Below are 12,678 nucleotides of genomic sequence, written 5' to 3'. Positions count from 1 at the left end.
CGAAATAATCATTTCCGACCCTATAAAGTATATATTTTCTTGGTCAGCGTAAACTTCTAAGACGATCTGTTGTAATCACTCTAGGGTCTAAACGAGTTGAGATAGATCGCCAAAATGCACAGAGTCGTCTTTTGTCTGCAGGCAGGTCAAGTTCGAAGATGGGATATATCGGTCCACGTTTAGTCATAGCTCCCATATAAGGGTACTTTGGGGTTCTTGAGCGCGTTTTTCAACCGAATTCTCTGAAATTTGGTACATTGGGTTCTTATTTAGTGCAAATATCTACACAAAAAATTGTAAACATCGGTCCACTTTTTCTGATAGCACCCATATAAGGGTACCCCCCAATTTTCGGTATTTTGAAGTTTTTGAGTGCGTTTTTCAACCGAATTCGCTGAAATTTGGTACATTAAGTTCCTATTGGGTATCAAATCTCCCCACCAAAAATTATAAACATAGGTCCTTTTTTCTGATAGCCCCCATATATGGGTACCCCCAATATTCGGTATTTTGGGGTTCTTGAGCGCGTTTTTCAACCGAATTTGCTGTGATTTGGTATTTTTTTTATTAATATTCACCCCATTTTAGAGGTAGTCCCCATATAGCCCCCTTTTTTATATTAAAATAGTTATGCAATTTCTTCCGCGTTTTGGGTTTTGTTCTAAGACTCTGTTGTAATCATGTCACCTGCGGAGGATATCGAGATAAACAACTAGAACGTAAGGTTCGATAATGAACTATATATTAACTATAACTCGTTTTAAGACCTAGCTCCTGTGTGGGAGGAACCAGAAGCAGTGGATCGATATTCCCCATCTTCGAACTTGAACTAAGTTTCGAAGAAATAATAAGATGGGCAAAGTTTGGATGAAAACAAATTTTTCTGAAATAAATTTGGTCTAAAGAAACATGGGATCTAGAACCATCTTAACCGTGTCATTATTCATAAAGCTGAGGGTATATAATTGTCCATTAAAAATTTCTGAAATTTGTTTTATAGTTTACATTGTCCACTTTTTGGTATTTTCCTACATTTTCATTTCAAGTACCCTCCTATGGTGGAGGGTATCCAAAGTTCGGCCCGGCCGAACTTAACGCTTTTTCACTTGTTTAATAATATATTCTTTGAAAAAATCTTGATAAATCTTGATACTCGAGTAGAGTATTTTTATACCCGCACTGTGGTACAGGGTACTATGTCTTTGTGCATATGTTTGTAACAGAATATGCATAAAATCACTATTTATGTCGATTTATGCATGTCCGTCCGTCTGCCGTCTGTTCATGTTAAATTGTAAACAAAGTACAGGTCACATTGTTGATTCGAATTGAATGAAATTTGGCGCAGCTCATTTATTTGGCCCAAGGATGAACCCTATTGAAATGGGGAAAATCGGTTTAGATTTACATTCGTCCGATTTTACGTAAATAGTGCACCAAAGTCCCTATATATCTTTTGATTTGCACGAAATTTGGCATAGCGTACTGAATTAAGTCTATTACGATATGCGTTAATTTGAAAATCTGTTCCCATATATTTTCGTCCGATTTAGTGTAAATGGTGCACCAAAGTCCTTATATATCTTTCGATTTGCACGAAATTTGGCAAAGCGTACTGAATAAAGTCTAGAATAATGTGTGCTAGGTTTCGTGGAAATCGTTTCTTATTTAGATATAGCTCTTTTATATTTTTTCTTACGATTTTATGTAAATTGTGCACTAAAGACCCAAAGTTTGTCCGATTGCCACACAATTTTGTGCAATGAACTGTAGTTAATATAAATTACAATATAAATTTAATTTGTTTATGTAAACAAATATTTTTTGATTCAATGACATATTTTTCAAAACCAAGGAGTTTGGTCGTAAGTCACTCGAATTCGTTCGTTTAGAATTTTACAAAAACAGGCTGTTAATCTCTGGCAAGTCTCGTTGAAATCGTTTCGATATACAGTGACGAGCAGAAATGTGTACATGCTTGCACATTGGACACTTTTTACGTCATAAAAATAAAAATATAAAAGCAAATTTTAAAATTTTGGTTGTATTTTATAACGTATTTCGTACCTAACAAATCAACCTAAAGTTAAAGAATTTAACTCTTTAATTTATAAGAAAAAACAGAGAAAAGTAAATCAACTACAATGTACTCACTTTTGCTCTTTTGAACAAATATGCAGAATTTAAATATTTTTATTAATTATACCATAGTTTTATATTTTTAATGTATGATTTATGAAATTTGACATATTTTAAACCAATTTTAGTACAATTTCATTGGAACCTCAGATCCACTACCAAAGTTCGTTTAAATTATTAGGGGCTGATTGGTACTGTCCCACCTCCCTCTTTGCGAATAGCCCCAAATTATCATTCGGATTGATGTCGAAACTTTGTCCTGACCACTGTGTTATTTCAAAATTTTGCTCACGAAGATATTCTTTCACGAATTTTGACGTATATCTTTGATCACCGTCCTGCACATAATAACTTCTTCTACAGAATAGGCGCACTTAGCTACCTAAACTGACTGATATGACTCTACAATGATCTAAATGAACTTCTTTCATTATTATATTGCCAATTTTTTAACATCGGTCCAGGACCCATAAGTTAAAGCCTACGCATACCATGGCAATTCCTCAACCGTGCTTCACATTGGGCCTTTGAATTAGTTGTCATCACCAATAATGCTTATCGTCGGATTGAAAACGGTTGAATTTGGATTCGTCGGACCCGATCACACGTTTCCAGTCGACCACAGTTCAACTTTTGGTCTAGTTGAAAAGTCAGTTTTTTCAACTTATCCAATGTCGTCTAACAGGTTTGGCGAGTGTTAAGGAAGCATAGTTAAAACTTATCAAATTACATTTCCCTTTCATTTTGCGGTGTACGACCTCTAATTTGAGGTTTGGGAACAACGGAAGACCGATTTTGTACCAACATGACCAATAATTGACACAATTTAAGTCCCTTAGCAATTTCCAGGGTAGAACAGATTTTTCCGAATGTCCTCTTCAGTGTTTATTATATATATATTTCTTCTTGAATTATTATTATTAGTTATTTATTTGACTTTTGTTCAAAACTTGGTAACATTTTTTAGTAAACGGGACTTAAATGATGTAAAACTTATACATTTTCTTAAAAAAAACTAATGAAAACCAAAAAAAGATTTGACAAACGTGATTTTACATTCATTTTCTGCACATTATTAAAAAAAATGCAGACATGCAAAAAAGTTCGTTTTATTTAATTTTTCTTAGTTATTTTTAAGAGTTAGATTTTTATATTTAGGTTGTTTTGTTAAGTACAAAATACCCAATAAATTGCAACAAACATTTTTGAAATAGCTTTTTTAGTTTATTTTTATGACGTGAATAGTGTCCAAAATGCAAACATGTACTCGTTTCTGCTCTGTAGGTGCACTAAACTCTTCAGGTTAGCCCTTCAGATATTTATCGAAATAATCAACGGGAGTCCGATTGAGATGTGCTTTAAACTGATTTACATAATTTTGTCCCATTGTTAGAAGCAACTCTATATTTGACCAAATGAACAATTTAGTATAGGCGCAGAATTACATGTTTATGGATCCAATTTCATTTTACTGGTCCTTCAAAGAGGCGGCGGCTGATAGAATTAATCTGTTGAATATACCCAAAGCGGTGAAGGGGATCATATAGGCTTTATTACTTTCTACTACTTTCCTTACTGGTTTGATGTTAAAACAACAATAAACCTTAATGAAAAAATTTCCGCAATTTTTTTAATACATTTATTTTTTGAATTTCCTTGGATTTTATTGTTTTAAAATATTTAAATTAAACAAATTCTGCAGAATAATTCCTGTTTTTATTTTCCATTAAACATTTTTTAAGAAAAATTTGAGTTGAACAGAACTAATACCATAGACAGACGACAGCCTTAATTCGAATTAAAAATTTCTTAATTTGAATTAATATTTTACCCCTGACAGACGAGAGTTTCTGTATTTACGAAACAGTTTTTTGCTTCAAAACAATTGTTTGTAGGATGAACATTTTTACATTTGTTTCGATATTTTTCGGGATTACATCTCTAGGAAATAGATACATGACATAAAGGAGGAATAACACCTATTATGATCTTAGCAAAACAGCTCTCAATTTAAAAAATGGTTGAAATTTGCCTTCATTTCTTATTTTTATTTTCATAAATATAAATAAATTTGACAAGAAACAATTAATTTTCGACAGCATTGCCATATTGAAATTGCCTAATTCAGTATAAATTCAGTTCGGTTTTGTGCATTAACAACACATAAAAATGAGGATAATGTACAAGTTAATTTGAATTAAGGCTGTTAATGCAAATTAAGGCTGTCGTCTGTCTAGGCTATAAAATACAGTTGGGCAGCCTTGCACACCAGTGTTGATTCGTTGTCTTAACATTTTTGGATGTTTAAACAAAAGTAAGATAAATAAAAATTGTTTCCACAGTTTGTCTAATGTATTTATTTTTTATCCTTCCTGTGATATTATTTATGTTTTAAAAATATTAAATTATTAAAATTTCGCAAAACAATTGTTTTTTATTTTCCCTTAAAAAAAATTAAGATAAATTCTGCCTGCCATTGGCAACATGCACACCAGCGTTTTTGATAATTGTCTCTCAGTTACGCTCTCACATACTTACTCTCAATTTAGTTCTGTTCAACTCTGCACTATGTTATCTTCACAATGTGAAACTCTCTTTTCATGCATTGCTGCACATGTGATGCGGACATGCACACAATTCTCGATCTTTTCTGTTCTGATCAGTTGAAAAATAACAGCACAAGAGGGGAGATCTTGTTCGTTTTGTTTGTGAAGACTTAAGTGAAGTGAACGTGTGTGTTTATTTTTTGCAGGTAATACAAATGATTATACATTGAGTTTTTATCTTCAAATGTGTATTGAAGTCGTTGTCTTTTTTTACGGTTCGATGCTTACATGGTTTCACAAGGGATGGATTAAATGGTTCATGTGCAGAGAAATGCATATGAAACACTCGTACAGTAGTAGATATCGGATATAAGAAACGTTGCCATAACATTATTTTGTTTATGTTTTAACGGGAAATAATTTGTCAAGAAGAAAGTCGGGAACAGTGTTACCGCTGGGAATTTTCAAAAAGTCGATCACTTGAAAAAAAGTCGCACGGAAAACTGAATTTGTCAATTAAACAGTTCCGAGAATATGTCAGATACACGAGGAACTCAAAAACGACGTAGACAAATCCAAATTAGTTTGAATTTACACATAAAAAGGAAAATACAACTTAACAACAAACCGCTTAAAAAGTTGCAAACAGAGTTACAGGACAAGAAAAAGGTTGCAAATAGCAACTTTAGTCGCACAACCGTAACTCTGCCCATGACGAACAGTGTAAAACACTGCTAAGCGGGGTTTTACACTGTTGGTGATTGGGATTGGTGTTGAGAGTTTTTCCCTCTCTCTCATTGGTAAATTGAGAGTAATTAGAGTTGCGCTATTTTTATTATTTTGTAACAAGCGTACTTTTTGTGCACAAAAGGTACGAAATTACATAAATGTACCAGAACGAAAAATAGATTTTATTTATTATTCGTGAATACATTCACGCTTAAATTATAACATATATTATTTATTGGAATAGCTGGTATAAATGTTGGCCAATATTTCTCGATAATTATGATTTATTATCATTTGAAGTAAAATTTTAGGTACCTTTTCGTACTTTTTTGTTCCTACCTGTGGCAATGTTTTCCAACTCTATTCCCAATTTACCAATGAGAGAGAGAAAAAACTCTCAATACCAATCCCAATCACCAACAGTGTAAAACCCCGCTTACTCTCACTTAGTTATGCCGCACCCACCACTGTACGCAACCGTAACTGAGCGTCGATGGTTAAACCAGCGTTCTCGTTTTTGTACCCTCCACCATACTATGGAGGGTATATTATTATACCCTCTACCATACTATGGAGGGTATATTAATTTTGTCATTCCGTTTGTAACTCATCGAAATATTCATTCCCGACCCTATAAAGTATATATATATTCTTGATCAGGGTAAAATTCTAAGACGATCTAGCCATGTCCGTCTGTTGTAATCACCCAATCTTCTGGAGGAATTGAGATAGGGCGCTGAAATTTTGCATAGGGTTGTCTTTTGTCTGCAGGCAGGTCAAGTTCGAAGATGGGATATATCGGTCCACGGTAAGGCATAGCTCCCATATAAGGGTACCCGCCAAATTTCGGTATTTTGGGGATCTTGAGCGCGTTTTTCAGCCGAATTCGCTGAAATTTGGTACATTGGGTTCCTATTGGGTACTAAGTGTCTCCACAAAAAATTATAAGTATGGTCCACTTTTTCTGGTAGCCCCCATATAGCGGTACCTCCTAATTTTCAGTATTTTGGGGGGTTAGGTCGTATTTTACCACCGAATTGGCTGTAATTTAGTATTTTGAGTTCTTAATAGTTAATAAATCTCTCCACAAAAAAATGTGAATATAGGTCCATTTTTTCGGATAGCCCCCACATAAGGGCACCCAAAATTTTCGGTATTTTGGGGTTCTTGAGCACGAGGCACATTTTCACTGTATCAAAGTGTATACACCACTGTTCACCAAACAGGCGCCCGTGGGCGCTTTGGGAGAGTACCAATACAACAACGTTCACCAAACAGGTGCCCGTGGGCGCTTTGAGAGAGTACCAATACAATCACAGTTCTGTGTTCGAACTCAACATTATTCTCGACATCGAACAAGTCGTATGCTTTGCAGTGCTTTAACATATACGATCTGCACCGAGAGAGCGAAAATTACTCTTCCAACGGATCTATGCGTGTGTCCAACACAATCATAGCAGTTTGCATATGTATTGTTGGCTAACCCTGCAATACAATCACAGTTCTGTGTTTGAACTCAACATTATTCTTGACATCGAACATGTCGTATGCTTTGCAATGCTTTAACATAGACGATCTGTAAGAGTGACTCTCCCAACGGTGAACACAATCATAGCAGTTTGCATATGTATTGTTGGCTAACCCTGGTATACACCCTCATTAGTAATAAGGCTGAGGGTATAAATATTCATTAAAAATTGCTGAATTTTTTATTTGGTGTACATTATGGTTTACATAATCAGTTTGTAGATAGGTCACTTTTTGGTATGCTCCCTTTATTTTCATTTCAAGTACCTGTCAGTATATCTATGGTGGAGGGTATTCAAAGTTCGGCCCGGCCGAACTTAAAGCTTTTTCACTTGTTCTCTTTGCGTCAGTCGTTTTTCAACACCAATGCCGATAAGTGTAAAACCCGCTTTCAGTTGTTTCAATTGAATGTGTGTGTGTGAGAATAGTGATATTTACTCTCGCAAGAGTGCACGAGTGCGGGGTTCGCCCGATACTGGTTTAAAGCAGGCTCGAGCAGAGCGTCAAAAATTTTGTTCTCAGGCATTTGTTTTTGTGTGTTTCAATGGTTTTTCAATTGGTTCAGTTGGATGTGTGTATGATAATGCTGGGCAAGCATGGGAACTGGTGCCCTTATTTACATGTATCAATAAGTTCGTTCTATGCGTTCTCTTTTAGTAAGTCATTTCATATGGCGGTTTCTCATTTGTTCTCTGAGCATTTTGTCGTTGCACACCTCTAGTGTAAGAGAATAGTGATACCCTTGAGAATAGATTACCCTTGCGAGAGAGCACGCGTGCGGTGGTTCGCCCGATACGGTTTAACGCAGGGTTAGCCAACAATACATATGCAAATTGCTATGATTGTGTTGGACACACGCATAGATCAGTTGGGAGAGTAATTTTCGCTCTCTCGGTACAGATATCTGCAAGCATTTGGAAGTGAGTTTCTCACTCCATCGCCTAATGAGTCACTTCCGCGTCACTTCTTTCCCGAGAAAAGGCGATAGTTTGTATATTTACAATAACAAAGCTATTGTTGTCTACCTTTTATCGACTTGGAGTTACTTCTAAGTGTCGTTTTAGAGGATAAAAGAAAACGGTTCAAATTTTACAATAACAATTTGCACAGTTTCAAAATTTTCTCTTATTTGTTTGGGAAAAAAAAGGGGGAGAAAACATATATAACTCAGTTAAAATAAGATCTTCAAAGTGAATGGTAATCGACAAACAAAAAGTGAATTAAAATTGATTACTAATTTTAAAAATATTAAGTGCCTTCATTTATAGAATATGGATAAAATGGTGTTATTTACATATTTAAAAAATTATAATAGTGTAAAAATTATTAAAAGAAGTTAAAAATAAATTTCTTAGATTTGTGAATATATTAAAGTTCTTTAAAAAAAAAAACTGCGAATAACTATTTAGAATGCCTGACTAAGCAAATCGCTTTCGCGAGAAGTAAGTAACGCCGAAGTGAAAAGTGACGTCTAGGCGATAGAAACAGTTGCGGAATACAATCGCTTTCTTATCGCGGAAGTCACCTCCTTCGGGAAGAAATGAACCACTCCCGCGTCACTTCCGAGTGTCTTCCAAAATGTTACCCAGACGATACTTCCTGGAAGTGACCCGGACGTGGTTCATTTCTTCCCGAAGGAGGTGACTTCCGCGATAAGAATGCGACTATCTTCCGCAACTGTTTCTATCGCTTAGGCGTCACTTCTTTTTCACTTCCGCGATAGTTTTTGCTTGCAGGGATAGTATATGTTAAAGCATTGCAAAGCATACGACAGGTTCGATGTCGAGAGAAATGTTGAATTCGAACACAGAACTGTGATTGTATTGGTACTCTCCCAAAGCGCCCGTGGGCGCCTGTTGTGAACGTTGGCTTAAAGCAGTATCGGGCGAACCCCCGCACGCGTGCACTCTCGCGAGATTGGTGTCGAGAGTTTGTCTGTCTCTCATTGGTGTACAAATTTTAGTCTCAATCGGATAACTATTATTCACTTTGTTTTACTACAATTGTGTTGTAGTTACGTCTTTTTGTTTCAGAAAATATCAAGCCAAAAGGACGTAACTGGCATTAAACCTTTAAAAACCTAAAAGAAAAATAAATATTTTTTAAATAAGTACGGCTCTATAGTGCTGTTAAACTTTGGGAAAATTTACAGCCATGCTCCATTTATGTAGATTTTATAACGTTTTTTGCTTCTCATGTTAAATTAGTAAAAATGTAGTTACGTCCGTTTGCATTTATGATGACGATATGCTCTTCGGTGCACCTTTACATAAAATCGGAAGAAAATATATATACAATCTATATCTAAATATTAACCGATTTCAACAAACCTTAACACACATCCTTCTTAACTCAATTGCATTCGCAATCGGACAAATATTGGGAATTTCGTGCACCATTTACATAACATCTGACGAAACTATCTATGGGAGCTGTATCTAATTCTGAACCGATTTAAAAAAAAAACTTCGCATACAACAGTCTGAACCTAATTCAGTACGCTGTGAATAATTTTGTCTCAATCGGACAAATATTAGCAGTTTTCTGCATCATTCAAATAATTTTGTCTCAGTCAGACAAATATTAAGAGTTTTGTGCATCATTCACATCAAATCGGACGAAACTATATCTGTACCGATTTCAACGAAACTTCCAACACATCAATCGGGACCTAATTGAGTACGTTGTGCAAAATTGTGTGTAAATCGGACAAATATTGGGAGTTTTTGTGCATCATTCACATAAAATCGGATGAAACTATATGTGGGAGATATATATGTAAATCTGTACTTTGTTTACAATATAACATGGACAGACGGATGGACGGACATGCACAAATCGACTCAGAAAGTGATTCTATGTATATTCTCAAAAGGAACCATGGGTCTTAATACCCTGTGCCACAAATACCGAGAATCGGGGTGTACCGTTATATGGAGGCTACCAGAAAAAGTGGAGTAATTTCAGCGGATTCGGTTGAAAAACGCCCTTAAGAACCCCAAAATATCGAAAAATTGGGGGTACCATTATATGGGGGCTACGCGGATCAAATGATCAAGAATATACATACTTTAAAGGGTCGGAAATGAATATTTCGAAGAGTTGCAAACGGAAAAACGAAATTAATCTACCCTCCATGCTATGGTGGTGGGTATAAAAATAATAAATAATTAATATTTCTAATAATTGTTTTTTTACAGAAAGTTCGATGGCGGGTTTTAATGTTTGTCGTTTATGTCGAAAATCGTGTAACGACAGTTTACGCCTTTATGATGCCAACGGGGCAACAAATGAAATTTATGCCATTACCGTGAAATTCTTTCAGCCCATGGTAGGTTTATTCAGACACAATTACAACAAAATGTGTATACATTTCATAATACGTTTGTTTTTTTTCTTTTAGTTTTTAGAACTGGAAAACAATTCACAAAATCAAATTTCTGTATTGTGTATGGAATGTTGGCATCACATATCGAGTTTTAATAATTTTCAACAAACTATAGTTCTAATACATTCAAATCTTCATTCAATTGCGGAATCTGTTGTAGCGCAAAATCAGGGACTTGCAGAAGAAGTATCTGCTGAATTAAATTTAAAATCAGTGAATGCTACGGAAACCATTTCAATAGCCCATGATGATGAGTTTATCGAAGGCAACGCTGGCGAGCGGAAATTAAATGTTACCGATTGTGGGACAACATTTGAAGCAGATTTCGAGACAAATGCTGCTGCAACATATTCCTCGAATATACCAAGTAACGAATCAACCGAAAATGTTACACTTGACACCAACGAAGATGCAATCGATACTGATGAAGAAGAAGACATTGTATATGGTGATTTGACAGGTGGTGATAATTGTGATATTCAATCGATTACCAGTTCTGAGGAATCAAATGGTCTCCTGCAGGAATGCACAAAATCACAAACATCAAATGACTCCGCAAGCGCAAATAGTTCACAAAATCACAAATCAACGGATGCCTCATTCAAGTGCACCTCGAAAAATGCTCGATCCTCGAGAAGAGATAAAGATACCTCGAAACAGATTAATGAGAACATAGCCAAATGGATACCACGCATAAAATGCCGATTGTGCCCCAAGGTCTGTAAAAAGTTTGGTCGCATCAAGCGGCATTATCATACACATCATCCAGAAGATGAGTTTTATGTTACATGCTGTGGACGAAAATTTAAATATCGTTATCGTATGGAAGATCATGTCCTCTCATCCCATTTGAATCCGTCTGCTTTCAAGTGTTCAAATTGTGATAAGAAATGTGTAAACCGAACTGCATTACGGCGGCATGTACAAAAAAAGTGCTCCAATGACAAGTGAAGTATTTTGTTTCATGTCTACAAATAGAATGTATATATTTGTTATATAAATAAACCAAGTCCGTAAGCAGATATAGGCTTAACATATATAGAGTCTTAGTGATAAAATAGGTTAATAATAATTCTGTAATTAATACGTAATAAATAATAACAACAATTTGATTTTTTTTAATGTTAGCATTATTTTAAATGGAAAGGAATTTAAATGAGGCTAAAACCATTATTTTTCACGTGGAAATAATGCGTAGGATTTTATACATCCAACAAGCAAAGAGGTCAATAAATTAGGCCGGAGTGAATTTGTAATACCATAAAATAAAAGTCGGATTTTGATTTCCATGGTTTTCTTTATTCAGTTCATTTGCACAAAGTTTTTATTCTTTTTATACCCTTGACCATATTATCGAGGGTATTTTGTCATTCCGTTTGTAACTCATCGAAATATTCATTTCCGACCCTATAAAGTATATATATTCTTAATCAGGGTAGAATTCTAACACGATCTAGCCATGTCCGTCCGTCTATCTGTTGTAATAACGCTTCTGAAGGAATTGAGATAGGTTGCTGCAATTTTGCATAGGGTTGTCTGTATTCGCTATTTTGCGGTTCTTGAGCGTGTTTTTCACCTGAATTCGCGTTTAAACCAAATTCATTGCAATTTGGTACATTGGGTTCTTTTTGGATACCAAACGTCTCCACTACAAATTATAAATATCGGTCCACTTTATCTGGTAGCCCCCATATAACGGCAGCCCCCAAATTTACGGTATTTTGAGAGGTTTAAGTGGGTTTTTAAACCAAATTCGCTGTAATTTGGTACAATGGTTTCTTTTTGGGTACCAAATTTCTCCACTAAAAATTATAAATATAGGCCCATTTTTTCGGGTAAATTTTCGGTATTTTGTATTCGAATTCGATGTAATTTGGTATTTTGTAGTCGCATATGGTAACAAATCTTCCTACCAAAAATTATGAATATTCGCCACACCCCCCCCTTGGGGTGGTTTCCATATAACCCCCTTCTTATATTAAAACAGCTGATTAGTTCCGTGTGTAGGGGTTGTCCCTATATAGGCGTATTATACCATAGTATAAGGGGTAGTCGTTACTCGAAACAGTCAGTTTTACCCTACAAACTATGGAATTCTAAGGCGATTTAGCCATCGATTGTAATCATTCCGCTTTCTAAGGAAATCGTGATATAAAACTCGAATCTGACGAAAATGTAATATATCGGCCAGCATTTAGGCATCTCCCCCATATAATTATACCTCCTGAAGGAAAGAATTGAGACACAAAAAAAACATATTGGGTTCGAAATTGACAAATGGCATAGCCCTCATATAATTGTTACCCCAAATGTAAATGTATTCACGAGAGAGAAAAAACTCTCATTACG

General features: G+C 35.3%; 1 protein-coding gene across 1 annotated transcript; it reads left to right on the top strand.

Moving 5' to 3' along the window:
• Positions 1–5,219: 5,219 nt before the first annotated feature.
• LOC133337953 (transcription factor grauzone-like) lies at positions 5,220–11,223 on the top strand (the record flags this gene model as incomplete). The annotated part of the gene is made up of 3 exons (XM_061546152.1): positions 5,220–5,406; positions 10,142–10,272; positions 10,345–11,223. Coding segments are annotated over exons 1-3 (1,197 nt in total), but the record flags the coding sequence as incomplete, so codon positions are not given.
• Positions 11,224–12,678: the final 1,455 nt, after the last annotated feature.

This window comes from Musca vetustissima, unplaced genomic scaffold (genome assembly GCF_032173495.1).
Source record: "Musca vetustissima isolate MV318-11 ecotype Yass unplaced genomic scaffold, APGP_CSIRO_Mvet_v1 utg28242, whole genome shotgun sequence".
In the NCBI taxonomy this organism is placed as follows: Eukaryota; Metazoa; Arthropoda; class Insecta; order Diptera; family Muscidae; genus Musca; species Musca vetustissima.
Note: the sequence above shows the minus strand (reverse complement) of the source record. Positions and strands in the feature narration are given on the sequence as shown.